Source organism: Mytilus galloprovincialis, chromosome 7 (assembly GCF_965363235.1).
Source record: "Mytilus galloprovincialis chromosome 7, xbMytGall1.hap1.1, whole genome shotgun sequence".
Lineage (NCBI taxonomy): Eukaryota > Metazoa > Mollusca > Bivalvia > Mytilida > Mytilidae > Mytilus > Mytilus galloprovincialis.
The window spans coordinates 49,595,694-49,622,160 of NC_134844.1; the positions used below are offsets into that span (position 1 = coordinate 49,595,694).

At 30.2% G+C, this 26,467-nt stretch overlaps 1 protein-coding gene across 4 annotated transcripts; it reads left to right on the top strand.

The window, feature by feature from the left end:
- Nucleotides 1–691: 691 nt before the first annotated feature.
- Nucleotides 692–25,997, top strand: LOC143083191 (LIX1-like protein). Of its 4 annotated transcripts, none has more exons than XM_076259432.1 (5): nt 692–879; nt 7,971–8,218; nt 18,897–19,060; nt 20,215–20,355; nt 21,759–25,997. In XM_076259432.1, exons 2-5 carry the CDS (start codon nt 8,071–8,073, stop codon nt 22,170–22,172), a joined length of 867 nt encoding a protein of 288 aa, XP_076115547.1. In that variant the 5' UTR covers nt 692–879; nt 7,971–8,070; the 3' UTR covers nt 22,173–25,997. The 4 variants fall into 4 exon arrangements, with proteins under 4 accessions (XP_076115547.1, XP_076115545.1, XP_076115546.1 ...); XM_076259430.1 differs by lacking the exon at nt 692–879 and adding an exon at nt 7,518–7,537; XM_076259431.1 differs by lacking the exon at nt 692–879 and having other exon boundaries at nt 7,618–8,218.
- The last annotated feature ends 470 nt before the right edge of the window (nt 25,998–26,467 follow it).

Sequence of the window (26,467 nt, forward strand, 5' to 3'; positions counted from 1 at the left end):
AGGCTTTTGAAAGCCTCTAGTTCTGTTAACTTCAAGGATGAGATTATCTTGCTTACAGTAATGTTTAGTTAACAACAATTTCATTGTAGCAATTCCAGTTGATATGTAACATATGGAATTGCTACAATGAAAAGGTTTTTGAGTACATAAAAAATAATGAGATGCAATTCATTGTTTTCTACAGACTAAAGTTATCAAAAGTTGAACAAATAAAAATGTAATGGCATCATCACCAATGGGATAGCATCTAATATTAAAATTACACAATACACACTTTCTGTTTTCTCTTTCTAAGTTTTGCCATCTTCCAGTTTCTATTGGAAATTTCATGTTCAGATTTGAAATTTTAAAAATTAAGATATATAAATATATATATATATCTGTCAGTCATCCAAAATACTGAAAAATTTCTCAAACCAATAGTATCCTGAAAGAAACGATAATTTGATTACCAGATTTGGACAAATTCAAATTATTTTGGTGTCATAAATTGATAAATCATCACATTACAAGTTCAAGTTGAGGTAATTATGTGTAATTTAATTATTTGGTCATTCTTGTAATGTTAACATGCAAAGTTTAATTAGTTGACAGAATTGTAATTATGACTTTTGTACTAATTAGACTGAATTCGTTCAGTCAAAACTTGTCATGATTAAATGGACTATAAATTTTGTAAATTGAAAAAGTAGGGACAGAGTAGGATAGGAACTTCAATAGAATTCAACAACAACAATCTGAGTGCTATAAAAAGAAGAAAAAGAGAGAAACAAAAAAGAGAATTGTACTATTCCAGTAGGAGTCATAGTGTAATGACATTTACCATGGAAGTCATTGTATGAAATTTTGGCTTGGAAGTATTAATTAGAAAATCTTACAGTGAGTTTTGTATTAGTTTAGTGCAAGAGCTAAGTTTATGTCTTCAGCATTTTTAGCAGATCTCAATGTTTTTCTGATGATTTTATGAAATTAGGACCCAAAACAATGAATTCAGCAGCCTTGAATATATAAAAAAAGAAGAAGTGGTATGATTGCCAATGAGACAACTATCCACAAAAGACCAAAATGACACAGACATTAACAACTATAGGTCACCGTACAGCCTTGAAGCCTTGAAGATGTGCACCTAATTTTGTGTACACATTTTGTGTATGTTTGGCAGATTTTTATAGTAAATCAATATTCTGCTTTAATTAAAAAAAAAAAAATTGATCACAAGTTCTTTTATCAAGCTACCATTTGTGAAAAAAATGAAGGATTGTTTCAGACTTTTATATTTGTAATAGTCCCAGGGAATATACAAGCCAAAGTTATTATTATATGAATAAAAGGAAACAAGATGAGAACAATTTGGAAATTAAATATGAGAAGATAGTTTAAAAGTTAAGTGGGAACATCTGACATACATTTATTCTTTGTGTAATACAAAATAGAAAACAGTATCATCACACTTTCTTTATGAAATAATATGGAGTACAAAAAACACTGTACACTCCTGAATGAAATTAAATGGTCTCAGTTATTTTCAATTAAAAGACTATTTTAGTTTTCAAATCATTTGAAGTATTGAAAAGATATTCTATATTCGAATAAACTTCCGATTAATACAATTTTGTTCATTTAGATGAAAAGTCCTACCCTGAATTATGCATTCCTGAGTCAAGATTTGCTTATTTTTACAAAAAAAAATTGGTTTCTTGTTTCTGCTATTATACTATCTAAGAGGGTCAAAGACAAACTTAAAGATACCAACTGTGGCGGATCCAGAACTTTTCATAATGGGGGGGCCTACTAACTGACCATGGGGGGGGGACACTCCAGTCAGTGATTCGTAATATAATCAACGAAATGTTTCCCACGAAAGGGGGGACCCAGGCCCCCCAGCCCCCCCCTATGATCAACTTAATGTGATTATGAAGTCTTATAACTTTCCACCAATATAACCTGCAAACTATTCAGATGTTATATTTGCATCATATTTAATTGTAGATATTTGTATTAGCTGAAGTAAAATACATGAGCTTCTGGTACTATATTTACAGGTCTTGAAACTATGATAAATTTCAGCATTTATCTGAATATATGCATTTGTTTCCCTACTGAGGTTTTCTATCTAAATTGAAGTTCTTTAACTAACTTTTAAACTTTTTTGAAAATGCATACATGTATCTTAATTTTAAAGGGAAACTTCGCAAAAAAATCAAAAATTGATATTATGTCCATTCTGTATAAAAATGCTCAAATTTATAGATATTAAAGTTTTATTCCGCTAAATAAGAGATCACCATCGATTTTAAATTTTGAGTATCAGTTCTCTGCTCTCCGCCATCTTGTCACCTTCTCCGATGAAAAATCCCGATATGTCTATAAACCACAAAGGAACAAAACTACAGTAAACGATGTAGTCGTAATTGCGTGTCGATATCTTGTCAATCGTACGGTTGTTTTATCTGACTGACTAACTTGATACGGAAAATGGTCTTATATTTTTAAATAACCATATAGTCTGTTATTTTTAATTGATAATATTGTAATTAGTTAAAATGTCAAAGTTCAAATCATAAATAAGTGTTCCGTGGAAATTGTTTTCGAAAATCTAATTCGTTCATAATTCTTTCAAGTAATAAACTTTATTTAAATAAATTCGGATCTTCCCTCATCTGATCACCAGCATGGCTAAAGGTATTACTCCCAAAGGTATTGGAAGGGGTGTAAGGTGACACGTCCAGGTATTCAATCGATTTCCTGTCCGGCTGGCTTGCAAGTTCATGCATCGTTTCACTTCTGTAGGTATTGATCAGTGTACACGACCGTTACTTATAACTTTCCATTTTGAACTATCAGGTGCATGTATAATATACATTTTTGTCTTGCGTGTCCGAAAGTGATATTTATACTAGTCATTACTGAACTCATACGCTTGTTTATAAATAACATTTCTGGTGTAAAGAATATTATCTATAAAAAAAATTAATACAAAAAAAAAAAATTGAAGAAATACAAATCTATTTACATATTTTTCCAAGGGTTAATTTGGGGAAATGTAATATATACTCATTGTCAATAGTTTAGGACAGATTGGAACATACCAGAATTATTGATTTAAAAAAATGTGCGCACTTGTCGACGATTCGTGTATACATACGCCTAGGTAGAAAGTTACGGAACTATAGTCAGTAGCGCAATTTAAAATATGTATACATGTATACATTGAACATAAGAAAGAAACATACATTTTGTGTAAATTGTGGTAAAAGTTTTGTAAATTATTATAGACTAGTCCACGTATGCCAACAGTATGTAATCAACGAATTCGATAGACTATTGTATACCAAAAGAAGAAGAAGAAAAAAAAGAAACCATTTGATTTAAATACAGGTCAATTTATAACTTGCTTTGGTTCATCGAAGTTAAGAACATAGTAAACTCACAGATTTATATATCAATTAGATTGTTCTCGAATAAAGGACGAAATTTGTCATCATCACAATTGTTCCAACATTCATGTAAAATATATGCAACTGGACGTACACTAATAATCCCCAAGGGATGTGAATATTTTCTAGGAAAACTATTGAGTATCAATTTCGGGATTTATTTTCTTTCTTGATATTCAATGACAGCAATTTAAAGAATAAACTGCTTGTCGGATATTTGTCCGCTTTAGGGGTATTCTTGCAAGTTGAACAGACTTATAATAACATTCAAAAATAGGGAATGATAACATTAAATTCGTTGTCTTTTAATTTTAAACATCGTTGGTCAAATAGTTGTTTAAGTATATATATATACGTTGGGAGACGACGATTATTATAGTAGTCTCAGATTTTAATAAGGACGTTCCCGATTATGAATAAATTTGGTTGACGTTTTTCACACTTGAAAAGAATATCTATTTGTAATTTTTCGATTCCATTCCAATACAAAAGTATTTTTTCTTTATTCGTACATATTATATTCCGCTTCGGTAGAGTTATCTTCAGATAGTTTCATATATTAATTAATACATGGCTTTCAAAAGTCTAAATGTAAGTGTTCTCGTATATTTTTTCGCCCAATAAAGACAAATAAAAATGATTTAGTAAAGCTATTTCTAATTTCTAAGTCCCCCTTTTTTATGAGACATAAATCAAGGACAAGACTTGTATATCATTTCATTCTGACATATGAATTAAGTTTCCCGTCTTTAACCGAAAATTGTGTATTTCTTAGTAAATTAACTTATTTGAATTCAAATAAATAATAGCACCAAATATAATTAAATAATTCCACGGCGACCAATTTTTATTTGTCACCAACTTGAATATGTATTTGTAATGTGTGTATTAAATGCTCCCACTGATCCGAATAGACAGTCACACCTGGCAAGGTGTGCCCTAGAGGCGTGGTTAAATACCGAAGTGCAAATAACAATTTACCTTTCAACAAGCCATCTACGAGTATTGCCACAGAACCGTGAATACACACATCGTATAAACCTAGTCATAGCAGAGACGGTACGTCTAAACACTGCTAAGGACTCCTTAGTGCACTAAGGACTATACAATGCCACTAAGGACTAGAAGGAGTGCTGTTGTGTGTATTATTTTTATATATTATGTTAGAGATTGATATTTCATGCATAAATTTTAAATTTTATAGAAAAATAATCATAAATAAACAAGATATTCAACATTATTTAGGCACGTGCCCGTTTTTCTTTGATATGCCGAAAATCAATGAACCGTTTGACACGTGCCAAATGACAAAACAATTCATTAAACAATCATAATCTTTTTATTTTAGGTAATAAACAATTGTATCTAAAAAAATGTATGCTTAATATTTATAATTAAATGTGTTGTTCTTATGAAAAATGATTACAGAACAAATAATTTTGTTTTTGTTTTACTTCTTTCCCGACAAAGTTATTTGCCACAGGTGCACGACTTTGATGTGCGCCTACTAAATGACTAATAAGTTAGAGTGTGGTCAGCTTGTTATGTAAGAGATATGAAGACAAAATAAATATATATATTGATAAGTGTTTTGTTTTTATTTTAATTTCGACATAGATGCGTGTATATATACAAATGGTTTCACTAAAACAATACGATGGAATTGAGAGAGAGAAAATTATGTGTCGTTCTTGGGGTTTATCCAAACCACTAGTTTTCAACCAGCTTGATATTTGTTTACAAAGGCTTCATACGGTACTTATTTGTTTGTATATTTCGACATTTTATTATTCTTCTAAAAGTAAAAGAAGTTAAAAAACTCATTTCCCGATTTTAAGTCAGATTAAGTTTCATTTTCAAATATATAAAAGAGACAAATGTTTTAAAAATGTTCCACACTTTTTAGTACAGTATTCACGAATTTTTTTTCAGTATGTGTAAATTTAGAGCTAAAGATATAATTCTGACAGAGAAAGAGAATGCTTCGTATGAATGCCTTGAAAATATGCCTTTACCACATGATGTGTAAATAATTATTTTTTGTAATGCAATATAATCAGAATAATTAAACCTAAATATATCACGCGAAAAAAAGAAAAAGCCGACAGAAATATTTTCAACTATAATTTCTTTAAATCTACTTTTCTTAAAGAAGAACAAGTTTCACAGGCACTTGTCTCAGAAAAGGTATATAGGAATTTTTTTCTGAGACAAATGCCTGTGGCAAGTATGTCAGAAGGAAATCCGATTTGTATTGTTTTTAACAAATTGTCTGCTTAACATATCGTACGAAATAATTTATGAAATAATGACTATGTGCTATGCGCTTTACTCACTGTTGAAGGCCCGAAATATATTACTCAAACGGGTCATATATGAACTTAGTGTGTTGCATGTAGTAAAAATGCATTATCTTATTGGTTTCGTTTTCTCCAGTTATACATTTCTTAAAATGTCTTTATATATGAAAATAAATTTTGAACAGTGCACCATAAGAAACAAACTAAAGGGTTCCAGCTCCAAACCAGTCTATTGTTTAAACGCATGTCCGTCGTCGCCTGTCACCACATTAAAGCACACTTGCAAGAAAAAATAAACAGAATAGAGATACGGGTACAAAACACATTATAGATAATGTGTCCGACCACCTGAAAAATAAAATTGGTTCAAGAGACAAAGAACGCTACGAAATATTAGATTAATTTTTCGGTACTACCGGGCTTATCACAGCCCAATAACAAGATGAATTTAATGAAAACGCAACAAGCATCTGCCGGTTATCCAAACTTCAACACGTACTTTAAAAAAAATATATATAAATGTGAATTAAATATCTATAAAAATTTGTATTTCAGTCACTTATTAATATGAACATCAAATAAAAATCCGACATTAGATATATTTCTCTGGTGACAAATTTATTATTTACAAGAAATATACACTTGAGAAAATACTTCTTCATTCAGATTTTTTTGTTAATAAAATTTCAACAACAATTCATTTATTAGTATCCAACTTTACCAAAAGGATTCCCGTGTAATCAATTAATATGTAATTTGACACGTGTCAAACGGTTCATGGATTTTCGGCATATCAAAGAAAAACAGGCACGTGTCTAAATAATGTTGAATATCTCCTTAATTTATTATTATTTTTCTATAAAATTTGAAATTTATGCATTAAATTTCAATTTCTACCGTAATATGAAAAGAAATTGCATGTAACAGCTCTCCATCTAGTTCTTAGTGGCATGTTATCAGTCCTTAGTGCACTAAGGACTCCTTAGCAGTGTTTAGACACACCCTAGCAGAGATAGTAAAAGGTCAATAATCATGAGTACACCAACATATTGTCTTTACAGATTATTGTACTTTAATTTGTTCACCTTATCAGTCCGAAAATGCATTTATTAAAAATAAATTTATAACTTTTTGTGTTGTCTACAAACATAATTCGAATATATACGTTTAACATAGATAATTTATCTCACGAATGAGTACAATTGAACGTCTGTGCGTTTTATCTTCTTATTATCGGATGGTTATTAGATAAAGCATAAGTCATCGGCGCGCTTACGATTACGTTAAAATATGATTAAAAACCAAGACTTTTAATGATTGTATTTTAAATCCCGGCATGCAAAAATCAGGAGAAAACGTCACGACCTACAGGAAGTAGTTGATATTTTTTCATTAATTATTGAATTTCTCCTTTATTACTGCACATATAGCGATAAAACTTTGTGAATATATATATTATGTCATAATGAACATATTTAAACCATAAGTAAAAAATCGTGAATTTTCCCTTTAATAATCTACATTTGGATATTTTTTAGAAATTTTAACAGGTGGTGAAACTTAGTCAACAGTTTAAAAAAAATTGAATGGTACCCATTTTTATGAATTGTCATCTTAATATATCAATGTTTATTTTTGTTTTATTGAGGGTTACAGTTGCTTATGAATGTTGTTAATTGATAGTTGGGTATTAGTGATATCTCATTTTTGGCGCGTATTGTGGTTATCTCCCTTACGATTTTCTTTTATTTGTTTAAATAATGTAATTTGTTCAGAAAGGCAAACTTGGGATGAAATGAAGTAAAACAAAATTTTCACAATTCGTGTCAGTCTAGCATTGTAATCGGCAGAAATATAAATATGTAAAATGTTTGGAATTCTTTAGTTCCGCAGTTAATATTATAAGGTCAGAGGTCATCAAAATAAAATTCAATCATGGTGTTCAGCAGCTCCGGATTATCATCAAAACATTGATAATTTATCAAGTCAGGGCAACATCTGTAGAAGATTGACAACGAACTTACATCGTTCTTATTCTGTTTTAATATTTAATGACGCATCGTGGCTGTGTTTTATTTCTAAAATTGGAAACTTGTTAAATCAAAAATTATGTGACTCAACGTGACATTTTGGATATTTTCCCTCAACAGTCCATTGAGACAAATCAAACACTTCATTATGTTGGTAAATAAGCTTCATGTAAGTAGAAAATAATCATGGCATCATATTCCAGAGGGAAGCCAGTACCAGCACCAAGGCCAGGTCCAAACAGTAGATCCCCACAAAACCTGCAAGGTGCCCATGGCCAAGGTGGCCCAGGCCCAGACAGACCAATGCCATCACAGATCATGGAAGCTGCTATTGCTGGCATGAGTGCTCATCACAATCATCCAAACGAAGCAAAAGCAAAGACAGTATTAAAGGAAGCAGTAGATGCAGTTGTCAATAGTTTCGCCAAACATTCTCATGGATATGGGAGAGGTATAGTTTTATTAAACAAGATCACATTTAATTTCAACCTCTCTTGATACCTTACTAAGTATAGAGATAGGTAAAATGTTTTTTTTTCATATACAACTACAAGGAAAGATGAAACAAAAAATACAAACTTGGAGTAACAAACGTTTATTACAAACGTCAACAAAAGTCACTACGTGTACATTTAGACCTTAATACTACAATGTACTATTACATTTTATACTCATACATGTACAAGTGTATACAAATTTCCAAACATTAAACATTTATTGATGAACATAAGCCCCTTATTTTATTGATTTTGTATTTACATGTACACACTGATGTACATTGTGTCATATATAGATAATATTTATTCGTTTCGAATGTTTAGTGTATGTTTTTTTATGTTGTTCACTTCTTTGTGTTAATATGTCTTCTGATTGAGTTTTAATATTTCAATTGATATTTTATAGTGTGTCTTTCTATGTTGTGAAGTTTCACTATTGTTTCAGGTAAGGGGGAAGGTTGGTACCTACATATATTAAAAGATTCAAACCCACTGCATTTGTTAGCACATGTCCTAATTCAGGAACCTGATGTCCAGAGGTTGTTGTTTGTTGATGTGGTTCATAGGTGTTTTCTTGTTTCTTGTTATTTTATATACATGTGGACTTGACCTTTGGTTTTTCTACATTAGTCATTTTTGGTGCCTTTAAGCTGTATAGCTTGCTGTTTAGTGTGAGCCAAGGCTCTGTGTTGAGGATCATATTTTGACCTAAATCATGATAATGGTTTATTTTTACAAATTTATACTTGGATGCAATGGATGGAGAGTTGTCTCATTGGCACTCATACCACATCTTCTTACATTTGTATATCTATAAGACATGTAAGATGTGAATGTCATAGTTTCCCAAAAAGTAAAACATCTCTATATTGTAAATTTTGATAGTCATGATGATAATTTGATAATAGATACAATGTAGGTATAAACCAGAAAAGTTTTGAATGGTATGAAATAATGTTATTAAACAATGTACATTTGTACATGTACATGTAGATTATGATGATATGCAGAGGTGGCATTATCTTATCATTTTATGGATTAAGATGTAGATGGGGGCCAAGCGTGCCTGTTCCTGTGTTGTTAAGGGGCCAGCTGAAACCAGCATCTGAGAGCTTGATTTTCTCTTTGACCTTGCGATGGTTTTTATACGCCCGTCGTCTTTTAGACGGGGCGTATTATGGTATACCGTTGTCCGTCCGTCCGTCTGTCCGTCCGTCCGTCCGTCGTCCACACTTCGGACAATAACTCAAAAACACTTTCACCAATTTCCATGAAACTTAAGTGAATTGTTTCCATGAAACTTAAGTGAATTGTTTATATCTATTGACGTAAGCTCCCTTTCGTTTTTTTTTAATTTCAGATTTTAAGTTTTGGATTTATGGGGCTTTATTCATAAAAAAGGGGGGATTTTCAACACTTCGGACAATAACTCAAAAAGGCTTTCACCAATGTCCATGAAACTTTGGTGAATTGTTTATATCTATTGATGTAAGCTCCCTTTCAATTTTTATAAATTTCAGATTTTAAGTTTTGGATTTATGGGGCTTTATTCATAAAAAAAGGGGGATTTTCAACACTTCGGACAATAACTCAAAAAGGCTTTCACCAATGTCCATGAAACTTTGGTGAATTGTTTATATCTATTGATGTAAGCTCCCTTTCAATTTTTATAAATTTCAGATTTTAAGTTTTGGATTTATGGGGCTTTATTCATAAAAAAAAGGTCGATTTTCAACACTTCGGACAATAACTCAAAAAGGCTTTCACCAATGTCCATGAAACTTTGGTGAATTGTTTATATCTATTGATGTAAGCTCCCTTTCAATTTTTATAAAGGAGTAGGGGCAATAAGGCCATTATTTGGCCCAAAAATTACTGCAAATGTAAAAGTTATCATACATATTCTTAAATTACTGAAAACTTGACTTAGGTATAAGGTACTAAGAAAAACAAAACAAATTTGACATTGAACACGTTACCATGGCAACAAATCATGACTTAATTTGCATATTTTGTTAAATCTCGTGATTTTCCGTGTTTTTCATCAAATTTTAAGTATATTTTAGATTGAAAAAGTATGTGCGCACCCAAGAAACAACTTTATATTTGGTGAGATTATGCCAATAGTTATAATAAAGCTTCTGTTAAATTATATTGTTGTTTCTCGGCTGCGCAGGATGTTTCCACAACGGAAATACAGATAGAAAACTGCATAAGTTCTGTATTTTTCATCGTTTTTGTGAAAATAGTACACATTATGACGTAATTGTGACGTCATCAGATAAAAATCTTTATGTTTTTTATTTATATTTCTTGACCCTATGCATTTCTAAACATTATGTGCCATTTTGAAATAGTTATCAAACATTTTATTTTCTTGGGCCAAAACTAGGCCTTAATGCCCCTACTCCTTTCAGATTTTACATTTCCGTGTTATGAATTTTTATGCTTAAAAAAGGGGGGATTTTCGAATTTTGGGACAATAACTAACACTTTCACAAAATTTTATGCAACTTTGATAAATTGTTTATATCTATTGACATAAGCTCCCTTTTCATTTTTATAAATTTTAGATTTTACGTTTTCTTAAGTAATGAATTTTTATACCTAAAAAAGGGGGATTTTATGAAACTTTGGTGAATATATTAATGTAACATCTCTTTTGATTTGTATATATATTTCTAGTTGATCATATAAATTCATTTAAAGCATAAAAGACAAGTTAAAAGAGCAACGGGCGTATCATGCGCTAAAACGCAGCCCTTTATTGCTCATTGTTCAGGTGTCTCTTTGACACATTCGCCATTTCCATTCTCAGCTTTACCCCTTATGAAGACTCTTCACATGTATCACTCCAACATCGCATAGTTTTCGGGCAAAAGGCACCCTTTTAAATATCCTGGATCCACATCTGTCCGAATGGAGAATCCTATTCAACTGATCATTTGTCAAAACAGTGAATACTTTAGTGCAGTTTGTATTGAACAAGAGAAATCTGCTCGTGCATTTTAGACATTATCAGCAAATTGAAGCAACTACAATGTGAAGATAGCATCAGTATAAAAACATGATAAAAGTCCTTCAAAATTTTAAGTACAGCCTTAAGGTTCAATCATTAATAAAATTTGACAAGCAAAAAATTTCCTTGAGGGTGAAACAGTAAGAATCTGATGTTAAATGTGTTAAAGTTATGGTTTGGTAATCATTACATATACATAATCTTGTTATTACACATACATAATCTAGTTTTGACATCTTTTCAAGTTTTATCAATATATGTATTAATAGAACACTATATATACATGTAGAGAGATCCCACCTGTCTGTGAAAAAGATACATTTGTATGATCATGGTAATTGCATCAGATAAAAAGTACTCAATTTAAGTGTTCCATTTTACTCCCTCTCTTCTCACCATATAACCATGATAACGAAAAATACAAATACAAAATCTTTGTTACTAAATCAGTACATGTATAGACAGAAATGATAGCTGAATTAATATACATGATATAGAGGTAAAGAAAAATGGTGACAAATAATTATTTTGGATTTACTTATAACCTAAAACAAAAATGTCCTCCTATACTACTATCATGAATTTGGCTTTATTGTAAGTTTTATGTCAAAAAAAGGATTTGGAAACTGAAAAAATTATGTAAATAGAATTCCAAATGATTGATCATCAATTTCATATACATGTACATGTATCAAATCTTACAAAGTTACTTTGTAACAATTTGCAGAATTGAATTATTATGATAAGGAATTGGTTGTAACCATGATAACACATAAATAACTTCAAATACTTCCATGTTTGGAAGATTATTTGTTAAGATTTCAACTTAAGCTGACATACATGTACATTTACATTGTATTTACATGTATAATTATTAGTATTTACATAAGGAATGTAAACCTTATCATCAATTATCACTGATAATGGTAATCTTTTTCATGGCCTTAATTGTACTGTCAATTTTCACAAATAGTTGCATAATAAAAGTTTATTTGAAAACTTTAATATCTTGTCAATTGTGTATTCAAAAGACAATTGGATATTCCCTCCCTTTAACATGTTTAATACATAATACTGTTTACATTGACAGTAAAGTGTTGACATCGATGTCTGGGACTGTTTAAAGGTATCTGCTTTATTTGATAGAAATAAATGGGGTGAAACTAATTACTTTTACAGGTATATTGTCAGGTGATAACATTCCAAAAACATACCTGTACCTGCAAGATGTTGTATAAGAATTAATGAGGGAGTTGGGGAGTGGGGGAAGATAATAAATAAATTATAATTTCAAAAAATATATATTTTGCTAGACAATGTACATGTAAGAGGATTATCATGATTATTATGATGATGATTATTATGATGATGATTATTATGATGATGATTATTATGATCATAATAAATTATTTAGTATGTGACATATTATATAATGTAAATAGCACACGTACCAGTTGTGGGTGGGAGATAATATGTCATGCCATTGTTCATCCAACCGTTCACACCTTTGTATTTACAATTCAAGTAAAACATAATTTTGTCAGATTCAATTACATTGACGATGGTAAAACTGATGGAAGGAAGCTTCTTTCTTGTTTTGAAGAAAGTCCAATTTTGAAGATTGTTCAAATTTTAGTTAATACATAATTATATATATTTAAAAATCAGGGATTATAGAAAGGGGGATGGAATATATGCTGTGTTTTTTGTTGATTTGTTTAATGTTCTATTTGAATTGAGGAAGATTTGGGACTTGAAAGTAACTGCAAGATTGACATATGATTGTAAATCATGACATGGGTTAAAATTGTTAATCAAGTGAAAATCTATCTGCCCTGAAATTTTCAAATGAATCTGACAACCAGTTGTTGGGTTGCTACCCCTGAATTGGTAATTTTAAGGAAATTTTGCTGTTTTTGGTTATTACCTTGAATATTATTATAGATAGAGATAAACTGTAAACAGCAATAATTTTCAGCAAAGTAAGATCTACAAATAAGTCAACATGACCAAAATAGTCTGTTGACCTCTTAAGGAGTTCTTGCCCTTTATAGTCAATTTTTAATAATTTTCATTAGTTTTTACAAAATATTTTCCTCTTGGAACTAAAGGGCCAAGTTCATTATAGATAGACAAAATTGTAAGTAGCAAGAATGTTCAGTAAGCAAGATCTCCAAACACATCACCATCACCAAAACACAATTTTGTCATGAATCCATCTGAGGATCCGTTTTCTTTGTTTGATATGCATATAGACCAAGGTGAGCGACACATGCTTAAGAGCCTCTAGTTTTATGCCCACCTACGATAGTAGAGGGGCATTATGTTTTCTGGTCTGTGTGTCCGTTCTTCGGTCCGTTTGTCCGTTTGTTCGTCTGTCCAGCTTCAGGTTCAAGTTTTTGGTCGAGGTAGTTTTTGATGAAGTTGAAGTCCAATCAACCTGAAACTTAGTATACATGTTCCTTATGATATTATCTTTCTAATTTTAATGCCAAATTAGAATTCTGACTCCAATTTCACGGTCCACTGAACATAGAAAATGATCGTGCTAGTGGGGCACCCGTGTACTGGGGACACATTCTTGTTTAAATATGACATACATGTACACCCCTCTTTTAAAAACTGATGGATCTGCCCACATGTACATTGCATTTATAAAAGATATGCATGATATGGTGTTTGTGTGTCATTGCAATGAGACATGATAATGTCTATTTAGTGTTCTTTTATATATATATATAAAATGAAAAAAAATTGTATGCACTTTTGACTTTTGCACTCTTGGTGCAGCTGTATGCAAGATTCATGAACTTTTCCTACATTGGCTACACATAGTTTTTTGACACGAACCGATATAAAACAATTCCTTCCTATATTTATAAGAGGATCTATTGTGATAAACTTGATAAAGGGAGTGTGAGGGAAAGGAAGGGGAGCGATCAATTTCAAACCCAGTGAGGTCTTTCCTGTCGATGATGGATGAAGCATGTGATCACCTTTGCCAAACTTTAAATTTCTGAATTAAATTTGTTTTTTTTGCATCAGATTTTTTTTGTAACAGGCATGATTGAATTGATACCCCACTTCAAGTTTAATATATAATGCAGTATTTTTACTTTTAAAAATTTGAATGTAATCATGCAACATAAATATTTCTGAAAGGAAAAATTTAATTGAAATTTATAACATGAGTAACAGACTACATGTAATTAATACCAATGTAGAAGATCGTATGGCATGCACACTTTGCACAGGTATAAATAACTAAATTGATGCACTCCCTCACCTGTTTATAGATTGAACAATAGATGACCTTCTATGGAATGCAATGCAGTTTAATTTGCAATAATCAGTTTCATTGTAAAGTGAACTTTCACAAAGTCATTGAAAGTAAAGAATATTTATAATAAAAAAAAATGCTTAGGAATTCATAACATTTTTTTCTAAGATAAGGTCTAATTACCGGTAGGACTACATGTAGCTGCAATATTGTTCCCTTATAACTTACGAAGATTTTGTCTAGATAATAAGTAAAGCAAATTATTTAAAAAAAGACATAAATGCTAATTGTATGTTAGGCTTTTGACTTTTAAAATTTTTATAGATTTTTTTTTTTTTAATTGTCTTTACACTGATGGCAGACTATCTTCATTGTTTTAGGTTTGGTTTGAAGAAAAATTTAGAAAACTCCATCCATTGAGGGCAGAATTTATTTTGAATAAACATGGCTTTTCACTGGCTTCAGCTCATGGTTTAAAATATGAATTAAACAGAATCAACACATGAAGTCTTTATTAGTATACATTGCATGCCATCTTTGGTACCGTAAGTCAAGAGCTACATTCCAGTTCCCTCCTCTGAAGAAGAGGGGACTGGATAGTAACCCTTGGCTAGCAAAAATGATTGCAGTAACTCCGACTTAAATTTTATATTTCAATTAATAGTTTTGGGTTTTGACTGTACATGCTGTACAGGCATACTTGTATCTCCAGTGGTGGAATCAAATAAGGCATAAAGGGTGTAAATATCTACATTGTATAATATACAATGTATATAAAAATTACCCCCTCCCCCCCTTATTTTTATTCATGTCATTCTTGCGAAACCTACAATGCAGTTTATTTACTCCACTTCAAAAATAATTTCCTTTATAATAACAAATTGTACTTGATATAAAAATTTTAAATGATATCGAAATGTCAGATCTATAAAATTTAATCTTCTGTATTTCATAAAAACCTTTAAATTCTTTAAACATGTAGGGTTAATCATTTAAATGGTCAAAATACTTAACTGTCAATAAAATTTTAAGTAATAAGAAAAGTTTGGTCAGCTTGTAAGTTTTAACATAAGTATTATGTCATAACCTTTGTTACTCTTAGATATCACTGAGGGTCTTAAATATGGATGTGAACATTCAATTGATTTTCTTACAAATACTTCACATTTCAAATATACTGGGTAGTCAGACTATTTACATATGAAATAAATGGTATTTGCATATTTGTAGAAGACTTATTAAATAATTGATAAGCGTATTACATTGAAATGGAGAATAATTTCGTACTTTATCAAGTGACTGTTACATTTCTTAGTATTCTTTTATGTCATTAGAAAGTTGTTAAGGTGTTATTTGACCATTTGACTGGCCAAAATAAACAGGATTCTATGTATGGTTCTGCAGAAAATGATTTAGGAATGAAAGATTAATCTTCATTTTTAAAATGCCTGTATTGAAAATATTTGATAAAAACAATGTAATAAATTAGCTGATAGCTCAGAGCCTCCTTTAGGTATAAGAATAAGAATAAGAATAAGATTATTTTATTATTCCAATCAAGGGCCCTAGATGGGCAGCATAATACCTCATGATTTGTAACAGAAAAACATTGTTATAAACTAAAATGAAACATTAAAAAAAAAAAGTTCAGACAGATGTTATTATCTTCATCAAATAAAATCATATACATTTAATTCCAGGCAGGATCAGAACCATAAAACCATTACAATTATCATTGTTTTACATACATATAAGAACCAGATTGAGTTCGGGAATTGTGACAGATAAACAGATATAAGGGTTTTTATTGTTCATTATATTTTAATGCCCTGGTGAGTGAACCTTTGAAAAATGTAGTTGATTGGCATTATGTTTTTTAGGTCTTTGTGTCATTCCCTCACTTTGCCTGTCTGTTATTCAATATAAGTCCTTATCAGGTGATGTTGAAGAATTGAGTTATTTGGGATCACATCATGACAGGGAAACATAAGGACATCATGGTTGCATATATACTTGATCTCTATTATATATATACTTGTAACAGAAGCATACATGTAGGTATAGGGGCATTATGAAATCATTTCTGATTAAGCAATAGAATTGCAATTAAAGAAACAATTAGACATTTTAAGAACACTTAGGGTCTTATAACTTGGACTTTTTTTTCTCTGAGATTTGCTCTTTCAATTTTAGAGTTTCTATTTATAACTTAAACAAAATTGAGATACTTTAAACACAAAAAAATCTAAGTAGTTTACAAGCCAAAACCTCACAAATCATTTTCATTTTCATGTTTATATAAAAAAAAAGTGTAGTAGTCTATATCTATTTATTTTGGTTAATACTTAATTTTAGTAACCTTCATGTATACATATTGTAACGCAAACTTTCAATGATTTTATTGGGCCCCACTTTTTTCCTTTGGATGTGCTCAAATCTTAAAATTATGTGCAAGTACACGATAAACATGATAAAAATCAAATCTACCTTTTGGCTTGAAAGCTAAATAAATTGCTTTTTCTCTCCTCAGACATGTATTTGTAATACTTAAACATGTTAAATATTTAATTGTGATGTACAACACACATGTTATTAACTTCAAAGACATGCTGTAAATGGAAAAAAAAAATGTCATTTGATCTTTAGTTATAAATTGGCCTGCAATATAATCATTTTATAATTGTAAGTAATTTATTGGTGGGAAATTATTCAATTACATATATGGTTTGAAACTAGATCCTGATGCAAGAGATATAAAATTGCAGTAAAATTAAAGGAACACTTTTGATGAAGAAATTTTTCTCATCTTGATATGTCAAACTGTGGCTAAAATAGAATTTTTGAGACAGAACTATTAAAATTATTGGTTTGAAAAATTAGTTATGGGACACAGATTTTTTATTTTTGACCATATAAAATATTTATGGATGAAGACATATAATTATGTCTTTTAAGGCATTTAATGACAAATTGATAGTCATGTATAAACTATGCATGGCTCATTTAAGTGTAAAAAAGTTATTCCGATTTATTATTAATATTCATGGTACATTGATTCTTAACATTTATTTTTTCCCAGGGGTGGATACAAATATATTATTGATTTGATTGTAATGAAATTTGTACATTTAATAACTATAGAATTCAATAATGGAAATAGATTAACTGTGATTAAATACTTGGTTAACTTTTTCTCACAAGTCTTATAATTTATTGTGTAATAACACCTTTATCAGCTTTTAGTCAGCACACAGTATAAAAAAACTTAATCCTTGATATATTAGGCGATATTTTGATTTAAAGAACGTCCCCATATAGTATTTGGTTATAAATCAAATTAACTTGAGTGTAAACAGTGTTTTGTATGAAGATAACTTGTACCATGCAATGTGTTCAATACATCATGAAAAATTCAAAATGAAAACCGTTGATGAAATTACATCATTTAAGTTTTGATCATGAAAAATGAAGTTCTATATTTTGTTTAGATGCTTTCATGAAATTCAGGATGAATTCTTCAAAATCAAAACCAATACGATATGGATCTTATATATCTAAACAAATTTTAACAGGTTTAAAAGGTAAACATTTACACAGTTTAGATGTGATTTAATACTTCCTTAAGAGTGAAATGTGTGACTTTTCCTCATTGAATATGAAAAGCAAGGGGTTTTATACATGCACATATGTACAACAATGTTCATGATTAACCACAAGCCCTATAGCCCCAGCTAGACACATATTGACTGATAAAAATGTCTTATTGTAGATCTAATGCATTGATATTGCAAAGCTCTTTTAAAAACTTAAGCAAATTAAGGTGTGACTACCTTGGCAGTCTGGCATAGAGTGCTCTTCTAAGTACAGGAGGTCAATCAGGATTCAGTCCTTGGCTTTTTCAAACCCTATTAAAGACATGAAAATTGAACTGCAAAGGTCTTTTTAAAAGAAAGGATTCAATATTCATATAGCATGTATAGCATGAACCTGCTCTGGTTCTGAATTTGCATTTAATTTTTGCCACTGAATATTCACCCATCATCTAAATGCATGATAATATTATTATAGGGTGCACTTTGAAGAAGCCTTTGAAGGCAAAAAAAAAAAATCTTTTTGGTTTATACTCTTCAACATTTTTGGTCCATAAACATTTGTACATCCTTGACGTTCAAATATTCAGCTTTTAGTGTTCTTGATGAAGGTAAATCCAGAAAAGCATTTTGGACACATGAAATTTGTAACATGTTGTTTTCATTTTTTTTAATAACCTATATAGCTACCTTTAAACTGTTATTGATAAATCTCTATATGAAGTTTAATCTCTATTTTTCAGTTAATGTAGTAGAAGCTTTACAAGAATTCTGGCAGATGAAACAAGACAGAGGAGCAGATTTGAAGAATGGAGCATTAGTTGTATATGAATCTCAGCCTTCGTCCTCACCACCATATGTATGCTTTGTAACATTACCTGGTGGTAGCTGCTTTGGTAGTTTCCAGGTATACATTTTAGTTGGTGCTTTAATTCATAAAGTACTAGTATCTTCATATTTGATGACTCTACAGGGTGGGTCTCATTGGGGTCTAAGCGTGACGCGGGATTGCCGATTTTTTTGTAAGCGTGACACGTGAAAGTCAAATTATTGTGTCAGGAAACAGGAAATGAGGTCTAGCGGGACCCTGGAAATGACAAAAAAAATGAGAATTGCTTACATACATAGTGTAAGCGGGATACTGGAATCCGACAAAACAGTAAGCGGGATCCGGGATAGGAACCCCCCAATGAGACCCCCTACAGGCTATGTTGGGTGGTAGCTCTAATAGGCTATATGATATTGTCTGATGCATTCTGTAAAAATGTCCAGTTTCATTGTACAATGTATTGTGTTCAAACATGAATTATTTTAATAGAAAATTGAAGGCTATTTTTAATTTAACACTAAATAAATATTACACTCAGTTACTATTCATCAGTGTAAAGGGTTGCATACAAGTTGGAAGCTGAGGTATTTCTTCATTGCAAAGTTAAGACATGAAGACACAGAAAATCACCAGACTACTATTCCTGCCATACAATTAGAATGATTAGGACAGGTGCATAAACAAATGAAACTGGTGGAATCAAACCAGTTTGACAGTGTTGAACTGTTTCCATTACCCAAGCTGGTTGTGCAAAAGCAAAACAAGGCAACAGACTTGTGAAAACTTAAAAGAGACCAATTTCATGGAATCTGTTCTTCAGTCAAATAGACAAGAAAAAATAAAAAAGACTAATTAATGACTGAGAACCTTATCAAAGTGCTTAAAATTTTAGAATGATTTAGTAAGATTCTCAAAATAATGATTAATAATTAATTTAAAGTTTGTGATTGATTGATATTTGCCTAAATGCTGCTCCAGCACTAAAAACTATATTGTTACACCAATATATATATATCTATAGAAAATTTTATGTATTCAGTATTCAGAGATATTTTGAATAAAGTTGATAATTAAGTTATTTTTAAAGTGAGAATGAGTCAAACTCTTATTTAACAGGAAAAATTAAGGTCTTCTTAAACATGATATACCTGAGTTTAATACCATCCAAATATTTTAGATTGTGATAATGTGGATGTATTTTTAAAAACAGTCGTTATATTTATCCTTTATAGCATTGTCCAACAAAGGCAGAGGCCAGGAGAAGTGCAGCTAAGATAGCATTAATGAACTCTGTCTTCAATGAGCATCCATCAAGGAAGATAACTGATGATTTTGTTGACCGATCTCTCAGAGATGCTGGTTCTGCATTTAAGGTATACATTAATGAGGGTCAAGTGGGAGATATCCGTAAAGAATGAATATGAAAAATTAGATATACAAACATGTACCTAAACTCGTCCTACATTTTGCTCTAGGATTAAAATTTTGTGTGCTAAAAATTTATAAGGATCTTCATGTCTATTCTTCAATCTATTTAGGCAAGTTTTCTTGTCTTTTTTTTCCTTTCTAATTTTTCTTAATTCTCATTTCTGTGAAACTACAACCAGATCCACATTCATTTAAAAAGTCTGTTTTGTGTGTGGAATATAAAGTTAGGGTCTATCTAGTGAAAGATGCTATTTTAATTGGACCAAGAGTCAGGTGAAAAAGAAAACCTAACATCAGTAATTTCTTGTCCAGGTTATGAGAAAATTGCCTTCAGAAATTGACAATTTTAAGTTGCATTAAAAGTTTGAATTATTCAAAGTTACATTCATATATTTTACAAAGAAAAGCTGTTTCTCTATATATGGGAAAGTAAATTTTATTGTACACTTTACCATGAAAAGAAGAATTGTTCAGAAAAGTAAAACATTAAACTTTATTATGGTATTGTTTGATCCTGTTAATGACACATTTCTTTATTGTTCTTGTAATTCAAAAGAGAAGGGATAGAAACATGTTATAAACAGTCTTAAACATAAGGAAGAAACAACTAGTTTCAGTGTGTGTTTTAATCATTTCCTTAAATTTGTTCCTGTTTTGATTTTGCAAATACATGTAGTTGTACAACACATTAGTCAATAAAGTGATTACATTTATTGTTATAAAATATCTTTGGTGTTGTCAGTTTAACTAAGTTAGCATTAATATTACATTGTTAGCAGGTTGCTACTTTTTGTCAGTTTTGAAAAGGCTGATCATCATAAAAAAAATGAAAACAACATACTCTTTATATAAATTTTCATGCATTCAACACACTTTTCTGGATTATAACCATCATCACTAAAGCTCAAGCTGAATATTTGAAAGCCAAGGACTTAAAACATTGAGGAGCTTTATAACCAAAAATAACCTTGAAAACAAGCCAAATCCACCTACAGTCAACATTGCCTGATGGAGTTGAAACCCTTCTTTCTATTATAATTTATAAATTTATAACTGGTATCTTGAATAAGTTGTATACTGTAATGCATGGTTGTTTAAATCACATTAAATTGGGACATGAAAAAAGCCACCATTACAAATGTGCAGTTAAACAATCCAAGTAATGAGAATATTTTCTTACTTCACTTGCATTACTGACAAGAAAAGGTCCCCTCAAATTTATGGATGACTATTAGCCAGGATTTGACAAATAAAATGCATTTTCATTCTCCATTTTAACTTCCCACTTCATGCACTTCTCTGACTGCAAAATAACATTTTCATATGTATTGCATTTCTTTATTTATAGGGTAATTCAAGTGAAGAGAATAATCCTGCCACTGGTATAGGAGCATTTAAATTCATGTTGGAGTCAAATAGAGGACGTACAATGTTAGAATTTCAAGAACTCATGACTGTGTTTCAGTTACTACATTGGAATGGAAGTCTTAAAGCAATGCGTGAAAGAAACTGTTCACGACAAGAAGTATTGGCACATTACTCAAATCGTGCACTGGACGATGATATGCGTTCTCAGATGGCCCTGGACTGGATTGCCAGAGAACAGGAAAAGCCTAATATTATAAAACAAGAATTACAGATAGCAGAAAGAGAATTAGAACTTGCTAGGTTAGCTGGACGAGAATTGAGATTTTATAAAGAAAAGCGAGACATTTTGGTGCTGGCTTTAAGTCAAATTGGTCCAGCTGAAAGCATTGCATAATATTGTAATTTCTCTTTATCTGTTTTTTAGGACGGCATGTACTCATACTCTGTCTAGACTTTTGTTTTTTCGGGAGGTCCCAGTTTTCATGCTTGTATACAAAAATTTAGACTCGATAGCAATGAAAACTGGTGTCATTTTTATGATTTCATTGTAAAATAATAGGATTAAATATATGGATGCAAACTTCATATAGATCTGTTAACCTGTAAACCATTACCTCATTAACACTTGGAACAAGATAATAAAACTATATGTGTACTATAAAAATAATTAGAAATCTGTTGTAGAATACGTTATAAGGAACGCAACAATGTAAATGCTATAGATTTTAACAGTATTTGTACAATACCATGCTTTCATTACCACTACATTGCAATTGTAAAATTCTATATTTTGTTTACATATCGCCTATTTAGTAATGCAAAAACATAAGCTTAAGTTTGTAAAATTTAAAAATTTGTAAACTGTCCATTCCTTTGACAATGAACATGATCATGATGATGGAAAAATCAAAATATTTGATTGTGTGTTATTTTTAATTTAATGGTTCAAAGGTCAGTACAATAATCAACAAATTATTTATTTCATATTGAATGGTTCAGTTAATTTTCATCAAACAAACTGAAAGTTAAAACAGCCAGTCGCTGTCCACAGTTTTCATATGGGTGGAAGGTATGCAGGATTTTGGGGTAGGACCATAATAACAAGTCACATGGTAATACTGTAGATTCATTATTATTCGTTGGATATCAATTTTCGTGGGTTTCGTGGGTACAAGTGAACCACAAATTCAAATGTTCAACGAATTACAAATTTTCTATGGCTTTGTGTGCACAGATTGACAAAACCACGAAATCAAATATCCACGAATATGCAAGTTTACCTCCATCCACGAAAATTGATACCCACGAAAATAAATGAATCCACAGTATTTGTAAATCATGGAATCCCACAAACTTACAAAATAATATCAAATTAAACGATTCTTTTTGGGCAATTATTTGTGTTTTTTACTACGGTACTTCAAGAGGCATTTCTATATTATAAAATGATTATTTCACATGAAAAAGCGGCATATTATTGAAAATATCTAGTAGCAATGCATTTATTTTGTCTTTTTGTACTTAGTAGTTTTGTAAAATAACATTTCTAGTCTTTGTGGTACTTAAAAATCATAATTCAAAAGAAGTTTCTTTATAAATACATCGATGTTCTATTGTCAATTTTATGCACAGGCACTGATCTCAGATTCCCATCCCCCATATATACCTTAAAAAGTGTTATATACAGGTATAAAGGAAAAAAAATCGGAGACAAGTACCTGGGCTTTTATGTACTAATGTTTCTTCTGCTTTGAAAGATTGTATACTGTTAATAGCTATGATTGTTACTGTATATTGTATTAACTGTGAGAGAACCATAAATAGTAGTGGGAAAAAATGTTTGATATAAATTTAGTTGTATGAGGGAGCAGTCTTTTGCAAAGACTGTCAACATACTTACAATACATACCTCATTTGTATATAGAATGAGCATTATTCATACTTTCTATGCAATAACCACTCATGTACAGTTTCAATGCATATCAGGATTCAATGTTCTAATATCGATAAAGATCTGCTTATATACAACAGTATTTGCTTATTTGTTACAATATAAATCTTATAAATCAGCCATATATAAACAAACATAATGTTTTCCATTTTATTATTTGTTTTTGCCTATTACTTAAAATGTACTGTTTTTGCTACTTTTGATGAACAAAAGTTTCAAAACAAAGAAGACCTGACCAATTTTAATAGTAAACTTAAGTAAAAATTTTGAAGAAGCAAGTTGAAAATTTTAAGCTAGAAACTTTTTGGTAGTTCAAGCTAAAGTTAACCATGTCATTTGATTGATTGTTGTCTCAATGCGAGCCATTTTGGTAATTTAAGGGTAAATTGTCATTTTATCATTTACTTTATTTTTTCGATAAATTAGCTTTGCTAGTTTAATTTAGAAGACTGAAAAGATATTCATTAAGTTTTTAATAGTATACTTCATTAGAATTTAGAACTCATAAAAAATGTTTGAAAAGTCCAATTTAAGGAGGTAGACTTAGGTTAAGGGAAATAACTCTTAAAATCATCAGTATGTTTGTGTCAACCATTTTCAAAAATATATTCTAAGCTTCTAGGTTACATAGTTTATTTTTAATCTGTTGCAGGTAAATGCTTAAAATACATTGATGAACTTGACTTTAACAAATGCTTAACTGATTTAAAGAGTTATCTCCCTGAACCAAGGTCTACCCCCTTAAGTATCAAGTATAGTGCTTTTAATATTATATTCATCACACTGTTTTATTCTTGAGAAATAGAAGTTGATTCATGCTTTACATTTTATTTTAACAAGTTGAACATTGTCTAAACATTTTATCTTGGATATTTTGATAGCAACACAACATACCAAAAAAGATACAATATTTTTAACAAACAAAAGTAGAAAACATCTAAAACAAAAAGTCATGATAGAGAACATAGCATTGCACAAAATTCACTTCTGTCTGAAGTATTTATTATTTATTTGGTTATCATATACTATCATTGTTTGAATTATGATGGCGGAATCTCTTTTGAACCTTACATATTTTGGTATATAATATATTTGAACACTTTATTTGAGTCATACGAACAATATTTTACATTACCTATGAGGGGTAATAATTCCTAGCAAACATGGGTTAAATTAAATGTTTTAATATTTGATGCTGGAATTTTTATCCAAAACAAAAATTATCCTTTCTTTGTCTCATATTCATATTTTATCAGTTTATTTGGAATCCTTTATTTTTATATTGATGTTGCTATTTATTGTATATTATTTTATCTTACATATATATCAATAACTTTGTACTACATTTTCATGCTCTTTTAACTTCATACTTAGTGCAATATTAAAATATTTGTTGTGTAGATATGTAGATCAAATTTGTGTCTCTTAGCTAAGGTTGTTTTAAAGTCTTTCATTCAACCTTTGTTGCTAAACATACTGTATCAGTTTTAAAAAATCCAGAGGGAATTTAAAGTCTTTTTTATGCTATAACATTTTTATAAACAAATATTCAAGTGATATTAGAAAATTATGGACTTAATTATAGTATAAACAAGAATTGAGAAAAACCTAGAAACAAGATAACTTTTTTATTCATATGTATAAAAACTGTTTGCATGAAAGGAAAATCATCAGAATTTTCAGTATCTTTCATCTATAAATTTCTTTAACGTTTTTTTTTTATTAAATTTCAGATTTGAACTGAAATAAAGAAAAGAGAAATGTAATTTGAAAAAAGTTGAACACCAAAATAAAAGACCACTTGTTTTATAATGTTATATATAATATCTTGTTTTCTTAAAAGCAAAGACATATTTTCCTTTCCCTGTATCTGCATATGAGTAAGATTTCATTAGAAATTAGTTCAGTAGTTTTCTTGACACATTCAACCAAGGATTTGTTGAAAATTTGTATTGTGGTAAGGGAGATAATCGCCTCTATTTAATAACTTACCTAAATCTAATGATATTACACAAATAGCAGTTATACTTGGTATGACCAGTAGGTTATTCAAGACCAACAGTAACAAGAATTGACCTTTCTTACAGTAATTTTAAAAATATAACAGTAATCAGGTTGTAAGACACTTTGTTGTTTTTTACTGTTTTTTTTATGTAACTGTTTCTTTTGATGTTTATATATTCACATATATATATATTTAGTTTATATCATGGCATAATACAAAACCATCAGAGTAACTAACAGAATCAAATAAAAATATCTTGCCTATTTTTGTATCTTATTTCATTAATACATCTTTATCAGCAGTGAATATGGATGTTTGTCCATGGTTCATTGGTCAATGTTAAGTTTCTGCTGTTTGGTGTGTATTACATACTATAAGCAAATTAATCAAAGACTATATTTGGTATATGAAATGATTTTAAGTTGTTATAAGTCCATTGCTCAGATATATTATGCAAAGGGTAAACTATATTAATTGTATGAAATTATTGCAAGGTGAACATGTTTGTTGATGGGATTGATCCTAATCCTTGTTATAATTTTATGGCTCAAAGAAATTGCTTCGATTTAAGGCCTATTATGTGTTTGCTAGATGCTATATAAGAAGTAGTATACCTGTATTTGATGCATGAAATCATTACATAGTTTTCTGGTATGTCTGTATTTTACTGACCTCAACTTTGACCTTGATTTTATTGATTATTGTTCAGCTATGAGTGATTGTGGTAAGATCT